General features: G+C 36.7%; 1 protein-coding gene across 1 annotated transcript in view; it reads left to right on the forward strand.

Annotated features, from left to right (window-relative positions):
* Positions 1 to 21,574, forward strand: part of UNC13C (unc-13 homolog C) — a 548,174-nt gene that overhangs the window by 482,372 nt on the left and 44,228 nt on the right. The window contains exon 29 of the mRNA XM_072808724.1: positions 5,759 to 5,906. Coding sequence (XP_072664825.1) covers positions 5,759 to 5,906 — 148 coding nt within the window. The remainder of the gene's footprint in view (positions 1 to 5,758; positions 5,907 to 21,574) is intronic.

Genomic DNA, 21,574 nt, shown 5'->3' on the forward strand with positions numbered 1-21,574 from the left:
AGTGGGGCACGGGTGAGGTGACTCTGAGTTTTCAACCGAGAGGTTGGAAAAGCATGGTTTCACTGAGAAAAACAGCAACTCAAGCAGGAGGGCTGTTTTTCACTGCCACAATGAAGTTAGATATGGTGGCAGGAGCATAGAAATAAATAGCTAGTAAATTGCTGGAGACAAGGACTGTGCTTAGGAAACAAAGCAGGGCTCAAGTCTGGGCGGTTATTCTGCCAATTAAGCATATCTTCTCACAAGGAGAATCCCACAGTTCACAAAGCTCTTCCAGATTGAATAATTCATCTCATGATTACAATACCAGAGTCAGGCAGGGTGGATGTTTCTGCTCCTGTTCTGCAAATGAATGGATCTATACTCTCTGAAGTTTCATAATCTATGCACAGATCACATTGCATAGAGGAAAGAGAATGAATAAAGTAAAAAGGAGAGAGTTGAAGGGGGGCAAAAGATTCCAAAATATCATAATTCGAAACATAAGCCAACCACTCCCTTTTCCTGCTCATATAGAAGGACATCATCTACAATGTTGTTGGCCTATAGTCTACTTAATGATGGCCAGTTATGGGACCTTACTATCTCACAAGTAGCAGCTTCAATTTTTAAGATGTACTTATTATTGGAAAAGTTGTCTATCTTTATATCAAACTAGTATCTGTTTCCCTGGTACTTTTAGTTCTGCATTGGTTCTTCTGTCCTTTGAAAATATAATTCTACTTCCTTTTCCACATGATAGCCTTTCATACATTGAAGAAAGCTATCATGCCTCCCCAATTTATCCATGGCCTTTTATTGAATGACATGCCTTCTAGACCTTACAAAATCCTAGCCCTCTACCTTTGGATGCCCTTTACTTTTTCATATTACTTATAAACGACGAAGCCTAGGATTAAATTTGTAATGACCATAATATTTCGCCTATGTTCTAATTGTCAGAGAATGTTGTTGCTCTATCACACTCTTCATCTTGATCTGTCTACGTATATTGATACATGATCAGAATTCAGTATCTTTGGTAGCTGCCCAGTCATGTTATTAAATCATGTTAAATCTGAGAATAAAATGAAGCTTTATGGATTTTAAATTTTTTACTGATATTAAGCCAGTAACACATTCTGTACTTTGCAGTAAACTTTTTATCATAAATATAGGTCTTTTCCCTTTTTTTTTTTTTTTGTCATCCCATCCTGTAAATGTGGACCTGTGATTTCAGGCTGCCCAGATCTTTTCTGAAGCCACATTCTGGCATTCAAAGTAATAACATCAAGCTTTGGCTCAACTCTACATTTTAAAAACATGCTTTCTGCCTTTGTCCAAGACATGGTGAACATATCAGCCTGGACAGGGCTCAAGGTAGAGAGAATAACATCCAGTTCACCTCCTTATCCTTCACGGCTGTGAACCGCCAATTTGTCTGCAGTTCTCATAAAAACCCCTTTCTTGAAAGAAAATGGCTAGTCCTAACTTATTTTGCTAATTGCTGTCTGCTAATTTGTATTAATCTAAGTAAACATCAGAATAAATTAAACTGGAGCTTCTCTGCTATCAGCAGCGGAACAACATGAAACTGATTCTCAATTTGTTGTTGTTGTTGTTGTTGTTTAGAACCAATGGGGAAAAACACTTTTTATATTCATGAGGGAATCTAGAAGGCTATAAAATCCCTTATATACAAATTCTTCTCTAGCGTATAATCCCCCTGACTGAATGCTTACTATAATCAAGAGAAATCAACTAGGCTATACTGAGCTGTGGATAGTGGGGTTTGTTTAATAGCTAAGACATTCTCTCCTACACACTAGCTTCCTGTTTATATCCTTCAAACCTAAGCCTCAGCAAAATACAAATTCTACTCTTGTGTTTCTTTTAGGGTCTCTTGTAGAGTCAAAACTGAATGTGAAATCTCCGAATGCCAAGATCTATGCAGTAATTGCAGCCCCCTTTCTTATTATCTGTGCCAGTGAAATAAATAGACCCATGTTCCAAGAGTGGTCACCCAGGTTCTGAACACTGTGTGAAAAGGGTTCCATTAAATAACATTTTCATCAAGTTTGCATTTGCATGCATAGAAGTTTCCTCTGCTCTGTTATAGGCCTGTGTTATTTATCTGTGCTTAGTGAATGGAAGCTAGTTCTTTCTTAGGATCTTGCAACTTATTTTCTCTCTGAAAATTGCTAACTTCTGTCCAGGGTTTGTCTTGCAACGTCTCCTAGTATACAATGCACTCAAAAGACAAAAAGCATCATTTCCTTACACATCTTCTGTTCACTTATGATCCTGCTAGAGCCTTTAGAAGAATGACTCATAATAACCGATGGCTACAAAGGAGAAAGTCAAGTCAGTTCAGTATCATAAACAAAAACTCCTCTAGGGGGCCTTTAGGCTTTTCCCAGGAACAGACTCATTCATTGTTTATTTTTTCACCTCATGTTAGTTCTCCATGTCCCAGAGGCCTACAAAATAATACTCTTGAGAGTAAAAACATGTCCGTCTATACAATTATGAGGGTTCAAGAATAAATACACCATCTAGGCCTTCAGAGCCTGATTCTAATTCTCTTCTTCCATGAAGCCTTCTAGAGCCTTAGAAATATCTCCATTCTTAATCAAGTCTAGTCACCTTATTCCCTCCTAGGGTTTCCTAAATCATATCTCATGGAACACTTCAGTCCCCTGAGTGTAATAGATGTCATATGTGATAGGTGTCCTGAAGCCAAATAATTTTATCTTTTAAGCCAAATAATTTTTTTAAAAAGTATGTTAATGAAAGGTGAAGCTGACTTCTTTCCCAGTCAGTGGGTCCCAGTGCCTTTCACATGTTAATGAACCTTGTGAATCTTTAGAGGTACAAAGTCATCTCAACTTCTCCAGACCCTCTACTTCCTAGAGGCAATTTCTAGTTCCCAGACTCCATAAGTTTAGTGATGAGAACAGAGTTACGTAGCAAACAGTGTATTTTAAACTATACCAAGGCACTGTATTATGAGAACTACGACTTCAATTCTTCTTGAGTTGAGACTCCCACAGTTTCCCGTGGTTACATAAATGGGGCTGTCCTCTTTCTCTGTACCACAGATGATCTAGCGGCTGATGAATTTAAAAATGGCAGTGCTAAAAAACGGATAAACGCCAAAGATGACACCTTGTTGGAAGCCTTTACTGACTCCTTTCCCACTAGAAATGTTTGCCGCCCCCATTATCTGTATTTTCAAACTGTTTTTCTGATACCTGCAACATTATTGGAATCATTCATTGACATTTTGGTTACATATCCTACTAGATTATAATTCTTTGAGAACAACCTCTGCACCTCTTTGGCTTCATGTCTTTGGCATTCAGCACAAGGTCTGGTTTACAATGCAGATTTAATAAATATTTGTTAAGGGACAGGGGCAGAGTTAACAGGCAGGAAGGCAGACCCCACCACTGATGCTGTTAGTGTAAGCCCATAGTTCTATCCTCACAAACTGCCCAGTAAAATCTGTGCCCATCCACGTGGATGTGGTCACCATGGTGCTTTATATACACCATTAAAGAACAGTTTTTAAAACAGAGTCGAATTGTGACATTCACGCAGTTATAAAACTTGTCAAAAATGTTATTTAACTCATCAATGAATGAGGATACCACGAAGGTATTACAACTAGCTTATAGGAGAACTCCAAGAACCACAGAGAAGGATAAGCAATAGGAAAACTGAAATCAACTTACAAATAGAAGCAAAAAGAATCTACCCACAAAAAGATAATGAGTTGCATCCCACCAAAAATAGTTTGCATTTCTGTGGACAAGAGTCATTTACATGATTATCCACTTTCTATCATTTATAGTTTTAAAATAGCTCAAAGACAATTTAAAACAAAGATAACCCAGGCAGACACACTAGACATAACACCTACTCATGTTTTTTGTCCCTTTCAAAATCTGTTGCAGTTTTTCCTAACAACTCTCCATAGTCCTGAAAGATAGCAAAACGTTTTTCTTGTATTTCTTTTTATCATAATCTTCTAGCACTTTTGCTCAGGTTTGACAAGAATGAGGCTTGTCTGAAAATGTTGAGAAGCAAAATGTGTTCCCACACATGCCCAGGGATCGTGCCTATTTCTGATTCAGTTTACCCCCCTGCTACACTATACAGTGAGGGTGAGTTATTTCATCTTATGGCTCCTTGGTTCATTACATAAACAGACCTCTAGGGAGCCCTCTTCCTTCCCTCGTAGGGGTGAACTTTTCTCTCTCAGTACATCCATTTCATATGCTTCATAGTTTCACCTTAAATATCTTATCATGTTTCCTGAAGTCAGGAGCTATCACATTTTTGGATCCATCAAGGCACCTGAAACAATTCTGGACTCACCATCGTAAATAACTACTTTCTGCATATGAAAGTATTTTAACATTTTTTTGGAAGATCAAGGTATAGGGACAATTTTAAGTATTATATCTCATCATCTCTTAAAAAGGAACAGACTTTTGCCATTTTTCTATGCCTCCTTATCATAAACAGATTGCTTTCGGCACAGCATGTGTTCAAAATGTACCTAGCTGGAATCAGTTAAGGCACTTTTAAGGGTGTTTCTTCAGATTCTATCCCCATTGCCTACTTTCTCTGGCTTATGCCCTGAATCTTCTCTACTTCACACTCTGAAAGTGCATCAGCTACCTAGAAATGCCCAGAATATTTTTCTGCATCTCCCCTTGAATTAGGGAGAAAACTGAAATATTTATGAGTTTTCAATTCATTGAATTGTTTTACCTCAAAACTTTTAATGAGTGTGATAAAGAGATGACACATAGCCAGTCAGGAGAGTGCATCAGAATCATTAGTTGAGCTTTCTCAAAATATGTCATTCTGTGAGAATCCTAGACCACAGGTTGCAGTGAGCGTATAGTTTAGTACTGTCAGTACCAGGAGAGAGGGAGAACCATTTGTCTAACCTTAAAAGTACACTGTAAATATGTGATCATCTATAAATAATTGGGAAAAAGTATCTTTTGTTCTGTTACCTATTTGTATATATTTTGCCTTCCAAGTGATGTCTGTACATAATACAGCATGAAAAGTGCTAACAACCCTCAATGACTGTATTTATTACTAAAGAGCATGTATCTTCCTTAGTAGCTTAGCTATAGATATTGTAATATTTTGATTGCATTTATCAGATACAAGGTTCATGGGATGTTGCATTTTCAAAGACCACTCTGCATCCTTGGTTTGGGCTATATCTGCACTATTGTGTGTTTAAAGTGGGGAACATGGAACAGTGGGCACCTGGCCTAGTATCTGGACAATACGTGACCAGGTACTACCTTCCTTGTGAAATTTTGACAGCCCTGGATATATATATATATATATTTTTTTTTTATGTTCTGGAAACAAGCCAATAACCAATTGTTGACAATTGTTACCTAAACCTGTCATTCTGTAAGCCTTCCGACCCCTGCATCTTCGTGATCCCATATGCTTATGAGAGGAAAAAACTTAAGCTTTAGGGAGCTGGGGTCTGTGATGTAAAGCATCAATTCAGAGATAGTGGAGGGACCTGAATTATAGGTTTATGACTTAGTAATAGGAAACTGTAGGACTATCCCTTTTCACTATTTCACATTGATCATATTGTATTATCCCATTTAAGCATCACTATTACAGCAATAAAATCCTTCCTTCAGTACTTCTTTATGAATCCTTCTGCTTACATTATTATTATTATTATTATTATTATTATTATTATTTATTATTATTTTTTTTTTAGCAATACTTTCATGCCGGAGGAAATGGCCTGAAAAAGAATTTCTTGGAGAAAAGCCCAGATCTTCAGTCTCTGAGATATGCTCTTGGTCTTTATACCCAAACTACTGATGCCTTGATAAAGAAATTCATAGACACTCAGACCTCACAGAGTAAGTAACACATTGGATGTGAGAATAGAGTAAGCTTCACACAACTAAAATTTGATGTAAGATTATTAAAAATATTATTAATAATTTTTACAAAAAATTAAGTCATAAATAAGAATTGATTATGAGCAATAGAAAATTATCAAAGTGTTTAGCCCTCATGAATTACAATTTTATAAATAACTTCAATAACATTAAGATATGCTTAATACTCAAGCTGTATAGAGTGGTTGACTCTTGGTGATTCTAACTTCAAAAACCTAGTCTTGAATGTCCACAGTTGTGATAGTCTCTCTTCAATTCAGTAGATGGATGTAGTGTTTGCTGCTCTTGGTAATTTCCAAAGTATGATGATAATTCCCCAAATCTTGACTTTAAATATAAAATCTCCTGCTTTGGTATTTCCAGAAGGGAAATCTCATTTTACATGAAAGAAATTATAACTTTTACTTTGAAATGGACCAAAAGACAAGCATTTTATTGGAAACTCTGATCTGTTCCATGTGGCAAACTTCCCATCTCATATGCTTTTAGGATATTACTGGTAAGCAGCCTGTCTTTCAAGTTGCTTTGTGATTTATCATATTTTGGTAATTATATGCATTTAAGATCCAGCATTTCTGAAAGATTATTGAAAATGTCAGTATGAGTCACAAAGAGCCAAATGCAAGCTCAAACTCTAGAACATAATAAATTGTGCCACAGAAATAATAAAAATGAATATGAGAATACTGTCTTCATTCATGAGGAATCCTCAGAAAAGAAAGCATACAGATTTTTTTTGTTCCTGGGATACAAATGCTCCAGACTTGTCTGTGTTTCTTCATGGATATTTGAACTTTTCTAACTACATCAAAGGTAGGTGCTTTGCCTTAATACCAAGGTATGTACTAGGTAGGTCCTTCACCTGTCTTTAACACTGTGGTCTCTGAGAGTTCCCAAGTAAATGCTACAAATATTCCTTTCAATGTGCTGTGCTAACCCAGGTTACATCTTGGGATAATTCGAGAAAGGAAAAAAAGAGTTGAGCTCATGAGGGGTTGTCAAGAGATACAGAAATATTCAAAACATTACTTACTTGAATCCATCATCCCTCAAGATGTTCCAGACTTTAAAATATGAATATAATTCAAATACATCATATAGAGTTGCAGTTCTATTCCCAGAAATTTGAGTGTATGAAACCTTTGGTTTACTTTTATAGGTATACATGAATGTGTGTATACATACTCATATGCACACAGCCCATCTTCTAGCATAGATGTCACAGCGCACAAAATATGTATGTTATCAATCTTGGTGTGAGCATAAATGGGAAAACAGTTGGTATTTACTAAAGTAGAGGATTTGCCTTCCCCATGACCTAGCAATTCAACTCCTAGGTGCAAATCCAAAAGAAACGTGTGTGCATGTGTACCAGAAGACACATATAACAAAAGTCACAGGAAAAAAAAATGTCCATTAACAGCTGAACAGTAAAATAAATTGTGGCATATTCATATAATGAAATCCTATTTACCTATAAACCTACACAGCTACAGTTACACACAACATGGATGAATCAGAACAAACAAAATGTTCAATAAAAGCAACCAGATACTACAGAATATATATTGAATGATTAAATTTGTAAAAATTCCAAAAGCTAAACTGTAGTGTTTAGGGATACACAGTAAAACACCACCACACAGCAAGGAAAGGATTTCTGTGAAGTAAAGAGAGCAGCTCTCTCTGGGGAGTAGGAACTAAGGACTTCTGAGGGGCTGGCAGTTGGCTGTATCTTGACCTGGTGGTGGTTACCCAGATGTTCTCTATATGATATCTGACCAACATTTCACTTTTTATGTGCTTAAAAACTGTTACAGGAATAAAAGGGTTTTTTAAAAAAATTACATCAAAATCAAAAACAAAATTGTATATCTTAATTCAACTTTATCTTTTTTAAAAAAGATTTATTTATTTATTCCTGAGAGACACAGAGAGAAGCTGAGACATAAACAAAGGGAGAAGTAGGCTCCCCTCAGGAGCCCATGGTGAGACTTGATCCCGGATCCCAGGATCATGCCCTGAGCTGAAGACAGATGTTCAACTGCTGAGCCACCCAGTCATCCCTTAATTCAATTTTGTCTTAAATAGATTTTATAAGTATAGTATAATCTACTGTGTCTTGCTCACTTCTTTCCTTCCTATCTCTTTTTTCCTTTTATCCTTTCTCTCCCATTTTCACCTTCATTTCCTTCTTCTTTGTCTTGGAATAAATTTAGATGTCATCTTTCTCTAGTAATAAAAAAGAAGAAAAAACTGCTAGAGATTGAGTCCCATTAGAAATTTATGAACCACAGAGTTCAAATGAGAACTATCAATTTGGAAAAACACTGTCTTCTCTTTCTATTCCAAAGATTGGAAAATAAGCCGATCCAAAATGGATATAGAACTATTAAGTCCTCAAGTGAAACTGATAGTTCATTTTATAAGAATAGCATGTTTATTATTCTAGCAATGAACTACAGTAGTGAAGCACCAGCTTATTCTGTATTCACTTTATAAATATTTCCTGAATATCACCTCTGAATGAAGTTTCATGCATTGAAGCATATATTCAAAACTGAACATGATGTTATATATACCAGTTGCTCTAACATGGCAATTTTCCAGCAGGGTAGTTTGGCTCCCTAAGGACATTTGACAATATCTGGAGAGTTTTGGTTGTCTTGCTGGTATCTAGTGAGTGGAGGCCAGGGAAGTTGCTAAATATGGTGCACAGAAAAGCTTTCTACAACAAAAATTCATCTATCTCACAATGGCAGTAATATTGAGGCTGAAAAGTGAGAAATATTGTAATGTAGGTCATGTCAGAAGGGGGAAGAAGGAGCACCTGGGTGACCCAGTGGTTAAGTGTCTGCGTTTGACTCGGGTAATGATCCCAGGGTCCTGGGATTGAGCCCCACATTAGGCTCTCTGCTTAGCAGGGAGCCTGCTTCTCCTTCCCCCTCTGCCTGCTATTCCCTCAGTTTGTGCGCTCTCTCTCTCTCTCTCTTTCTCTCTCTCTCTCTGTCAAACAAATGAAATATTTTAAAAAATAAGAGGGAAAAATTTTAACATGAGAAGACAGGAAAGGCAGAAAGGCCAGTGAGTAAACTGAGTCATGAGGTGGTAGAAAGAGGAAGGTATTCTGGATATAAAAACTGTCCAGCAAAATATCTACCTGTGCTGTTAATTTAAAAATCCCACTATGTTGGGATGCCCAGGTGGCTCAGTGGTTTAGTGCCTGCCTTCAGCCCAGGGCCTGATCCTGGAGTCCTGGGATCCAGTCCCACGTCGGGGTCCCTTAATGGAGCGTGCTTCTCCCTCTGCCTGTCTCTGCCTCTCTTTCTCTCTCTCTGTGGTCTCTCAGGAATAAATAAAATCTTTAAAAAAATTTTTAAATAAAAAAATAAAAATGTCAAGAACACCCATGGTTCATTTTTATTAGTAAAAAAAAATATTTTGCTTTTATTTATTTTTTTTAATTTTTTATTTATTTATGATAGTCACACACACAGAGAGAGAGAGAGGCAGAGACACAGGCAGAGGGAGAAGCAGGCTCCATGCACCGGGAGCCTGACATGGGATTCGATCCCGGGTCTCCAGGATCGCGCCCTGGGCCAAAGGCAGGCGCCAAACCGCTGGGCCACCCAGGGATTCCCAATATTTTGCTTTTAAAACAAAATTCATATCACTACCAATTTTTGATCAATATATATAGTTGAAAATGCCTTAGATTTCTCTGTACCATTAACATATACAGAAATATTGTAATAGGTTTGTGTAATAATCAGAACAGAACAGAATTTCTAATAATATTAGAAACTATTTTAATATTTGTAATAGTACCTATTCTTCCTCTTACAGTTGATACAGTGGTTTAGATTGGGTAGTTAGCTTAAAAAATTCTATTTTTGCTGCTGTTGTTTTTTAGGGATATATTACTTACAGTTTTAGAAGCTGGTACAAAATTCTCTCCTTGCATCTTGATTACAGTAGTAAGAAAAACTTTTCTAAGAACTATTTCATTATATCAAGGGCTCTTTGAATATTTCATGCAGTACCAGACAGTGAAAAATGTATAAAAGTTTAACATATTAAGCAGAATTTTTTTCAATGGATAATACAATTTGGAATGAGGCACAGCATGATTAATTGCTGAGCTACTCTGTGTCATATTCTGTTTCCTTATCTAAGCTTTTATAAGAGCTTGAGAAACCTGAATCTCAAAAACTTTACAGACAAAAGGATATTTATGTCTAAGTTACAACTGGCTCATAAAGAAAAAATTAAATCTAATGACTATGTGAATTAAAATATATGAAATATTTTATTCTATGATCTGTCCTATTAACATTTTATAAGCAACATGTTTGAGACCCTGCTTATTTAAAAAATCAGATCCTTTTGATCATTTTAATGACCTGCTTCCTGCAAAAGTAGAGTATAATGTATTTAAATCTGAAATGGAAATCAGATCGCTACTGATTCACATTTGGAATCTGTGAATATGCTTCAATATATACATTATGTATAAGGCATTAATTATCTCTAATTAGGTTTTACAGACTATGGAAGTTATGTCCATAAGTAGAAAAGAAACTCTTCTGAAATGGCTCATTGTAGAAAGGATCTTATCAGAAATGTAGAACTTAACATTAATAATATTTACTTCACAAAATAAGTGGTTTCAGAATAAAGAAATGACTTACTGGGGGCAGCCTGGGTGGCTTAGCAGTTTAGTGCCACCTTTGGCCCAGGGCCTGATCCTGGGGACCCAGGATCGAGTCCCATGTCGGGCTCCCTGCATGGAGCCTGCCTCTCCCTCTGCCTGCCTCTCTCTCTCTCTCTCTCTCTCTCTCTCTCTCTCTCTGTCTGTCTCTCGTGAATAAATAAAATCTTTAACAACAAGAAAAAAGAAAAAAAAAAAGAAATGACTTACTGGATGTCACCTGTGGGTGAAAACACCAAGAGATAGCCTCAGCTTACATGGGGAAGTAACATTAAAATCCACTTGGCCATCTTCAATTTAATACTGCTTGGAAAGCACAGTCAGAGATGGTTTCTCATTTTAGCTGACAAGCCTTTCAGAGGTAGCCAGAGATCTGGAATCCCATCTAAAAGATTTATGCAACTGTTTTATCCCAGAGACAGTGGAATTCAACTAGCTAGTGCTGCCTTCCAAGAGGAGATGTTAGCATGTTTTAGTAGTGCAGGGGAAAAAATGAGAATGTATGACACTTGGCTCTTCAGATGTTATAGTTGGTCTGATAACATTCAAAGCTGGATGAGGCTCTTCAGCCCAGCTGTACACAAATAACTTTAATAGGAATGGTGATGTGATATGGTTCTGAGTATGCTGAATCCTTTCCCAAAGTAGAAATGGCAAATGTCAGGTAAGGTCACTATAATGCTGAGCAATATTATGTAGCCAGTAAGTTGTCTACCACTATATAGTTATTTCCAAGAATTCTCTGAAGCCAGTAACATTTAAGAAATAGGGTCACAAGTAAGGACACATGGGTGGCTCAGTGGTTGAGCATCTGCCTTCAGCTCAGGGTGTGATCCTGGGGTCCTGGGATCTAGTCCCACATTAGGCTCCCTATGGGGAGACTGCTTCTCCCTCTGCCTATGTCTCTGCCTCTCTCTGTGTCTCTCATGAATAAATAAATAAAATCTTCAAAAGAAAAAGAAATGGAGTCACAAGTAGATTAAAAAACTTGAAGTCCTGTAGATAAGAGGCAGAAATGATGCGCTTCCCACTATCTCATACTTAATCAGAAAAGAAATCAGAATATATATTACTTTCTAGAGTCCATGCTTTCTTCTCTCTAGTTTTAAATAACTGAGTTTACTTCAGGCTTCTTCCTTTTAATTTAAGTATGACTAAATCTCCCTTCTCTACAGGAAATAATATTTTTTTCATATCCACAACCAACTGTTGCCAAACTTCTAACTTCTTCCTTTGCTTGCCAGTTTGTCCTCATTCTGGTTGCAATTACCGGGCATGCTCAATGTCCAGAACCCCTTTTATTTTTTTTATTTTATTTTTTTAAAATATTTATTTATTTATTCATAGAGACATAGCGAGAGCGAGAGAGAGGCAGAGACACAGGCAGAGGGAGAAGCAGGCCCCATGCAGGGAACCCCATGCTGGACTCGATCCCGGGTCTTCAGGATCATACCCCGGGCTGCAGGCGGCGCTAAACCACAGTGCCACCAGGGCTGCCCCAGAACCCCTTTTAAATATTAATTGGAAGTAATTACATTGGAAAAATTCAAGTTGAATATAAGAAAATGCATACAGCTTTCAGAAATCCCTTTCCAATATAGCCTGATTTCATTCCTCTAGAATTTACTGTGTCTGGGTGTAGGATATTGTGGCTTTGAATTAACTTCCCTATTCTAATCTTCAATGCCCTTGTTCCCCATCCATAAGAAATATCATTTTTAACACTCCCTAGCACACTGAGTCATATCATGATTGCTAGTTTATATTTCTATCCCAGTGTAAGCTGTAGGAGGACAGAGACCTTGCTTACTCATCCTTAAAAATCTATGTGCTTAAACAATGCTAGATACAAAATAGATGCTCAGTGAATTTCAGAACATTGAATGGTAGAAAATTAAATGCAGGAAATTAAAAAATATGTAATATGATATAGTCCTCATATACAAACCTTTCAACAAACTTTTACTAAAAGAATGTTCACAGCCCTGTGCTAGACATTGCAGAGTACCCAAAGTTTGTGTGCAGGTATGTGTGTCCCCACTTAGGAAAAAAGCTTACAGTTTTATGGCTGATACTGTTCAATAGTTTTCATACAAAGTAAAAGGTACTAAGTGTCCCTAGAGATATACAAAGTGAGGTGTAAAGTTAGATGGAGAGAATAGAATTACTAATTTTCATTAAAGTATTGAAATCATGTTTTATTTAATCCATTTCATAAAACTCAAAAGCAACCAGGAAAAAAATATCAAAATATGACTGCTTTTAGTTTAGGCCAGTAACAGATTCACATATGCTTTCATATATTGATTCATTTTTAGGAGGATTTACATCTCACCCTTTGTGCTAGATGCTCAATGAACTGCAATGAGAGGCTGAGCTAAATGTTTTCCATTTGCCCCTCCAAATATACCCTATTCTTCCCAGAAGGCTGGGTTCTACAGGTTACAGCTATGAACTTTCTTACTCCTTGTTTCCCATTGGGTCAGCCAATAGGGAGCTCCTCTAAAGCTCCATAGGAGAAAGAGTTAAGCCAAATATTCATTCTCCAGGCTCCCTTTGGGCATGGTCTGTTCAGGCTGTGTTCTTTCAAAGTAACTTTCCTTAGAGAATTCTGTTCTAGATCCCAGTAGCTACTTCTGTCCCTCATATTTTATGGACTATTGGTGTTAAAAGCTCCACTACTCTTGTCTTCTCTAAATTCCCACCTAAACCTTCATAAACACTTTCTTAAACTATCCAAAATTACTGTTTGCTATTGATGCTTTGGCTGATACAAAGGCAAAATTTCATGGCTTTGCTAGGTTTTTCTTTTATGGTGACTCTCCTTTGGGTCATCAAAGATTAATACATTAAAATAATTCTCTTTAGAGACAAAATATCACATTTCGATGACTGAGCTGTCTAGAATGAAAAAAAAATAGCATATTAGTTTTTCATCCCCAGGAATATTTCCATTACACTCTGGCCAGGGCATCAGAGTCCCAGATCTCTATTTCTCAAAATGCAATTTATCTTGCCCAGCATCTCAACTTTTCTGGAAACCTGATGTCAAATTGAGACAAGTGGGAGTCATTGGTAAAATAATTTGCAAAATTAGAGAGCTCTCACAGTTCAGAATAAGCAGGTATTTGTTGTAAGTCTTGCAATGGGGAAATTGTTATTCTTAGTGCACTAATAATTTATGTATTTGTACATCAGAACAGATGAACTTTCATTGTTTCTTCATTTGTTTTTTTTTAACATGAATAGTTGAAAGATATTGTCCTCATAATACTCATATAAAATCAACAACTGTGTTTGTGTGGTCCATCTTTTCATTTCTGTTAGGTGAGAACCAGATCTCATTCCAAGGCCATGAAGAATATCAGTAGTATTAGAACCTTGTTTTCTAACATTAAGTGTTCTCTGTTACTTGCCTTTCAAAGGCCTATATTTTTTAAAATGAATCTGGTAGTAATGTATATTTTTCTAAAATTAAACAATTAACCTTTTTTTTGTTTTGCTATGTGAAGCAAAACACTTGACATTTGGCATTACATTCAAAAATTTAAATAATAAGTACTCACACTTGGAGTTTACTACAGATTTTAGGCATCTTCAAATACCTTTTTCTCACTTGTGTCTCAGAACAATGCTGCAAAGCCAAACAGAGATCTTCAAATTATTGGTCTGATATTCCACAGTGCCTCTGGGTATTCTTTTGAGACATTCATTTTGCCCAAGAGCAATAGATGATGCCACTGAGATGATTTGAGCAAGGGGGCAATGTGAAAAGTACAATGTTTTTCTGACATCTCAGAAAAAAGACTAAAGGGAGATAAGAAGGAAGCAGACAGACAATTTGGAAGCTGGGCTGAACAGTGATGGAGAGACACAAGTAGATTCACAATGTAGTTCAGCAGTACAATGGGCATGGGCTAGTGAAAGAAACCTTGTTAAATTAGTAAAGATTTAGGATAATAAATTTCTTTTTTAAGATTCCAAAATAAAGCAGCATTTACTTCTGTGTGGTAAAATTATGGTGGACTTTTTTCCTACCTGCTTATAATTTTCTGCACTTTTAAATTGTCCAAAAATGTCCCAGTATTTCTTTTTGAATCATATGAAGAACTACTAAAACTCAACACCAAAAACTAATAATCCTATTAAAAAATAGAAGACATGAATAGACATTTTCCTAAAGAAGACATACAGATGGCTAACAGACACATGAAAAGATGCTCAACATCACTCATCATCAGGGAAATGCAAATCAAACTGCAATAAGATACCACCTCACACCTGTCAGAATGGCTAAAATCAACGTAAGAACCAACAGGTGTTGTCAAGGATGTGGATAAAGGGGAACCCTCTTGCACCCATTGGTGGGAATGCAAATGATGTAGCCACTCTGAAAAACAGTATGGAGTTTCCTCAAAAAAATTAAAAATAGAACTACCCTTTGATCTAGCACTCACACTACTAGGTATTTACCCAAAGAAAGCAAAAAGTACTAATTCAGAGGGATACATGCACTCCAGTGTTTATAGCTGTGTTATCTACAGTAGCCAAATTATGGCAACAGTCAAGTGCCCATCAACTGATGAACATATAGAAGATGTGGTATATACTATATATATATATATATATATATATATATATATATATACACACACACACACACAATATATATATATACATACACACACACACACACACACACACACACACAATGGAATGTTAGGCACCAAAAAGAATTAGATCTTTCCATTTGCAATCACATGGATGGAGCTAGAGAGGATTATGCTATAGGAAATGTCAGTCAGAGAAAGACAATTATCATATGATTTCATTCATAAGTGGAATTTAAGAGACCAAACAAAGGGAAGAAATAGGCAAACCACAAAACAGACATTTAACTCTAGAGAATAAGCTGATGTTTACCCTAGGGGTGGTGGGTGCAGGGATGAGTAAAATAGGTGATGAGGATTAAAGAGTGCACTTGTGATGAGGTCCAGGTGTTGTATGGAAGTGTTAAATCACCATATTGTACACCTGAAACTAATATTACACTGTGTTAACTGGAATTTAAATAAAAACTTAAAAGAAATATGAAGAACTATGTAAAGTAAATTAGTTTAATTGAATTCCAAAGCATAATTAACCCAAGGTGGTAGATTTTGAAGTCTATCAGGGCCTTGGATTGAAATCTGTGTGCTAAAATAAACAGCCCATTTAAACTTCCTCCTCAGGTTTCAAAAGATCTCAAAATAGCTCTGGGGATAGGATAATTAGAGTGGGAACTATACACACACACACACACACACACACACACATACACACACAAGCACCTTACATTTACATACATATAAATGTTATATGTGTATATGCAATTGAATAATTTATAAAACTTATTTAATGAAGAAATTTATCAGAGTAATTGTGTAATGCATTGATTAAAATCAAGCAAATGCTAAGCCAATGATAAAACAGGTATTTTTTTCCTTTTTTTAATAAAACGGGTATTTTCAAAATAATCTAACACTTTATTATAGGTAACTATGATATTTTTCAATGTATTTTGTTATTGCTATTATTTTTGTTTAAGGTCTGATTGGAAAGTAAAACAGAAGTTAGAATTAGTTGGGAAGTTTATGGAAATGCTGACAAACTAAGATGTCAGAAAAACATTTTACAAATCACCGAGTCAAAAAAACAAAATGCAATACAATATCTCTGTACCAAGCCATAACGTCTGTTTTTTATTTACTGATAACAGGTTTTGTGACCAATGGGATCAGTGGCATTAATAGAAAAACCACAGACTATTGCCTCACAAGCTCCATATGCCCTTTATAACTAACTTCTGAGAAAAGATGTGGGATATTATCTTCTTCAGTTACCCCTTGGTACTAGAAATTAAGCCTGTTATTAAGTATTTGGTTTAGCTTAGAAAAAGAAATATGAACTGTGTTATATGGCATGGAAATAGTGACTAAATTCTAAAGGTTGGAGGTCAAGCTTGTATGAACCTCTGGCATATAGTGCTCTCATTCATGGAGAAAAGGGGACAAAGAACTGAGAGGTTGATTAAGACAGGAGTAACCATGCAGTCACAGCCCAAGCATCTCCTTTGCCTCTGCTTGGCTACATGACCTTAGGATCAATCACTTAATCTAAGTCTGTTTTCCCATCTGGAAAATGGCTAGCATAGTAATTCCTAAGTCCATTGGGTTGCTGGGAGGATCACAGATGGAAATACATATGAAACAGTGCACAGCAAACTCTCAACGAATGTCAATTCTTACTGCATCATCATCATTATTAGATGTTCTGTCTAGAAAGTACTGCTTTCTTCTCCAGACATGAACAAGAACTCTTTAAATGCAGCAATGTAAAGAAACCAATAAACACATTTCCCTGTGAACTGCAGCTTTGCATTACCAAGAGGCTCACAGAGGGTTAGAAAAACCTATGACACAGACACCTGAAGGAAACACACCTGCAGTTCCTATGAACTTCTCCATATATGCCATGATTGCCGAATAATAATACATCTCACTCTTGCCATGGCAAAGCACTATGCTGCATGTGAGACATGGGAAAAAGTATCTATCCTGAGGAAAGCTTACAGTGAAGCTATAACAACTACATAAAGGGAAAAATAATCATACAAGTTAGTTTATGCTAAATATCCGGTAGATCTAAAGGCAAAGTACTAGGGGCTTTTAGAGGAGGGAGAAATTACTGTGGGCAGGAGAGCTGAGAGGCTTCAGAGAAGAAGCATGGCCCAAAATATAAGTATTTTTTTCTATAAGTATGGGCTTTTAAGGATGTCTAAATTTTGAGTATAGGAAGGAGAGGAAAGCATGTCAGCAAGGCACGCAAGCCAGGTTGGCAAGGAGACCCATCAGGAGGACTGCAGAAATGCTTCTCAAAGTATAGTTCCTGAAGCAGCAGCATCAGGATCTCCTGCTGTGTCCGTAAGCTCAGACCAGTGTAACAGAATACCATGGACTAGGTGGCATAAACAACAGCAATTTATTTTCATACAGTTCTGGAGGCTGAAGGCATTGACTGTTTCAGTTTCTGGTGACAGCCTTCTTACCTGCCTTACAAATGGCTGCCATCTCATGGTGTCCTCCCCTGGTAGAGAGGAAGTCTCTGGTGCCTGTTCTTAAAAGGACATGTCCAAAAAAACAAACAAACAAACAAAAAAGGACATGTCGTATCAGGTCAGGACCCCACTCATTTGACTTTAATTACTTCCTCAGAGGCCCTGTCTCCAAACAGAGTCACACTGGAAATTAGGGCTTCAATAAATGAAAATTGAGAGGGAGAGGCATAAGCAGTTTATCCATTATACTTGAGAATTTATTCATAATGCAAAATTTTAGGCCTCATCCCAAGACCTACTAAGTTAGAAACTCCAGGAGTAGGATCCAAAAATCTGTGTTTTAACCAGCCCTCTAGGTGACATTAAGAACTACCAGAGTAGGGATCCCTGGGTGGCGCAGCGGTTTAGCTCCTGCCTTTGGCCCAGGGCGCGATCCTGGAGACCCGGGATCGAATCCCACATCGGGCTCCCGGTGCATGGAGCCTGCTTCTCCCTCTGCCTGTGTCTCTGCCTCTCTTTCTCTCTCTCTCTCTGTATGACTATCATAAATAAATAAAAAATTAAAAAAAAAAAAAAAGAACTACCAGAGTAAAGAGTCTGTAGGGAGGAGTAAATGAAGGAGAGATGAAAGAAGTTGGCTGTGATCAGAACTTGGAGAGCTTTGAATGTCAGGCCCAGGAGTGTGGAGATTGATCTGCAGGCAATGGGAGGTACAAAAGGAGTGGAAGTCAAACAGGTTAATTTAAAATGCTCCTGCTATGCTAATTTTGCATAGGAAGGAAGGAAGGAAGGAAGGAAGGAAGGAAGGAAGGAAGGAAGGAAGGAAGGAAGTCTTTAGAAAAACAGTTTTGCATTTTAAATACTTACAATCTAAATATAGCAATAGCAGAAATAGATGAAGGATGAATATGAGAAGTATCGTGAAGGAAGAATCTGTAGGTTATTATAAGATAAAGCAAGCAAAGGACAAAGAGTGGTAAACTTAGGTAATGCAGATCTGAGCCACCTACCAGTGACCAAAATGTGGAAGTGTAGATGGATAGCTATTTTGAGACATATGATAAATGCATTTGTATTTATTTCTATAAGTATTTTTTTCTATAAGTATTAATAATAGAACATAAGGTGGCTATATTCACTGGGAATATGGAAAATATCTTCCATGGGAAGATGGAAAATATGAAGAGATCAGTCAGTTCTGAAACTACATTCAGGAGGTAATTATTGAATCTAGGAAAGTGGGTGCAAGCTCTGAGAAAAGACATGCAGTAAAGGAGAATGAGCAAAGTCACAATATAAGCCACCATTCAAAAGAAAGGAATGTCCTGGAAATACAGGGTGAATACCAGAGCAGGGTAAATATCAATACCATTTAAACACGGTCTACTAAATCCCCAAAAGGTCTCTGAGTCTGAGCACTTCCAAAGGGATATATTTGTACCTTATTGTGAGTCCTCTGGGTAAACATTATGTTCGTGAATGGGGCCAACTAGAAAAATGTGAATTATGTCTGTCACCACTTTTAGCCTGACCCATTGTTAAATAGATAATGGCCATCAGCACCATCTGAAGTACCTAAGATGGTAGCTATTTATATGTAATTAAGAAACATGTCCCTTCATGAAAGATCTTCATGCTAAAAACTGTAAGACACTAATAAAAGAAATTGAAGATGACACACATAAATGGAAGGATATCTCATGTTCATGGATTGGAAGAATCGATATTGTTAAAATGCCAATACTACCAAAAGCCATCTTAAAATTCAATGCAATCTCTATCAAGATACCAGTAGCATTTTTATAAAGTAGAAAAAACAGTCCTAAAATTTATATGGAACCCCAAGAGACTCTGAATAGTCAAAGAAATCCTGGGCAAGAACAAAACAGAAGGCTTTGCACTCCCTGATTTCAAGCTTATACTATAAAACTATACTAACTGAAACAGTGCTGGCATAGAAACAGACATATAGACCAATGCAACAGAATCAAGAGCCCAGAAATGAATCCAAGTGTACAATGCCAATTAATGTTTGACAAGAAAGCCAAAAAAAATCAATGGAGAAAAGACAGTCTCTTCAATAAACGAGGCTAGGATAATTGGATATTCACCTGTAAAAAAATGAAAGTGGAGCCCCTTCTTACACAACTCAAAAATTAATTCAAAATCTATTTAAGACTTAACTGTAAAACCTGAAACCATGAAACACTTAGAAGAAAACATAGGAATAAAACTTGATGTGGACATTGAAAATAATTATGATACCTAAAGCACAAGCAACAAAATAAAAATAAGTGGGACTACATCAAATTAGCTTCTGTACAGCAAAAGAAACCATCAATGAAATGAAATGACAACTTATGGAATGGGCAAAAAGTATTTGCAAACCATGTATCTGATAAGAGGTTAATATCCAAAATATATAAAGAACTCACACAAACAGCAAAATAAAACAAAAATAAATAAAAACTAGACAAAGGACTTGAACAAACATATTTCCAAAGACAATAAGGCCAACAGATACATGAAAAAGATGCTCGACATCGTTAGGGAAAGGCAAATTCAAGTACAATGAATACTAGAATGGCCATCATCAAGAAGACAAAAGGTAACAAATGTTGGTGTAGATGTGGAGAAAAGAGAACCTTTGTGTACTCTTTGTGGGAATGTAAAGTGCTACAGCCACTATGGAAAACAGGAGGATACTCAAAAAATTAAAAATAGAAAAACCATGTGATCCAGCGATCTCACTTCTGGGAATATATCCAAAGAAAACAAAAGTTGAAGTTGAAAAGATATATATACACCCCCAGGTTCATAGCAGCATTATTAACAATAGGCAAGCCATGGAAACAACCTAAGTGTCTATCCATGGATGAATGGGTAAAGAATTTATGAACGCAATGGAATGTTATTCAGCCATAAAAAAGATGAGGAAATACTCAGATTTGCAACAACATGGATAGATCTTGAAGGCATTATGCTGTGTCAAAGAAGTCAGGGAAAGACAAATACTGTATGATCTACTTATATGGGGAATTTAGGACGACCAAAACTCATGGAAAAAGAGATCAGACTTGTGGTTATCAGAGGCTGGTAGGGTCAAAGGCACAAATTTCCAGTTATAAGTACTAGGGATGTAAAGCACATGATGACTATAGCTAACACTGCTGTAGAATATTTAAGAAAGGTGTTAAGAGAGTAGATCCTAAGAGTTCTCATCACAAAAAAAATGTGTTGTTTTTTTTTTTTTTCATTTTTTTCTACTTCACATTGTATCTATCTGAGGTTATGGCTGTTAGCTAAACCTATTGCAGTATCTTTTCACAATATATATAAATCAAGCCATCATGCTGTACACCTTAAACTTACAGTGTTCTATGTTAAGTATCTCTCAATAAAAGGAAGGGGAGAAATGTGTCACCTCATTTAGGGTTTCTATAACCACAAACTTGCAGTTCCTAAACTTTAATGCATATCAGAATCACCTGTGGAGGGAAGCCCAACTAGATCAGCATTTTAGCTCTGCCTTCAGCCCAGGGCGTGACCCTGGAGACGCAGGATTGAGTCCCACGTCGGGCTCCCTGCGTGGAGCCTGCTTCTTCCTCTGCCTAGGTCTCTGCCTCTCTCTTTGTCTCTCTCTCTCTTTCTCTTTGTGTTTTCATGAATAAATAAATTTTTAAAAATCTAAAAAAAAAAAAAAAAATCACCTGTGGACTCCATTGAGCATAGCTGATTCATTAGGGCTGGGGTGTATGGAGTCAGAATTTACATTTATGGCAAATTCCTGGGAGTTACCAGTGCTGCTGGTCCAGGAAC

This window comes from Canis lupus, chromosome 32, assembly GCF_048164855.1.
Source record: "Canis lupus baileyi chromosome 32, mCanLup2.hap1, whole genome shotgun sequence".
NCBI lineage: Eukaryota > Metazoa > Chordata > Mammalia > Carnivora > Canidae > Canis > Canis lupus.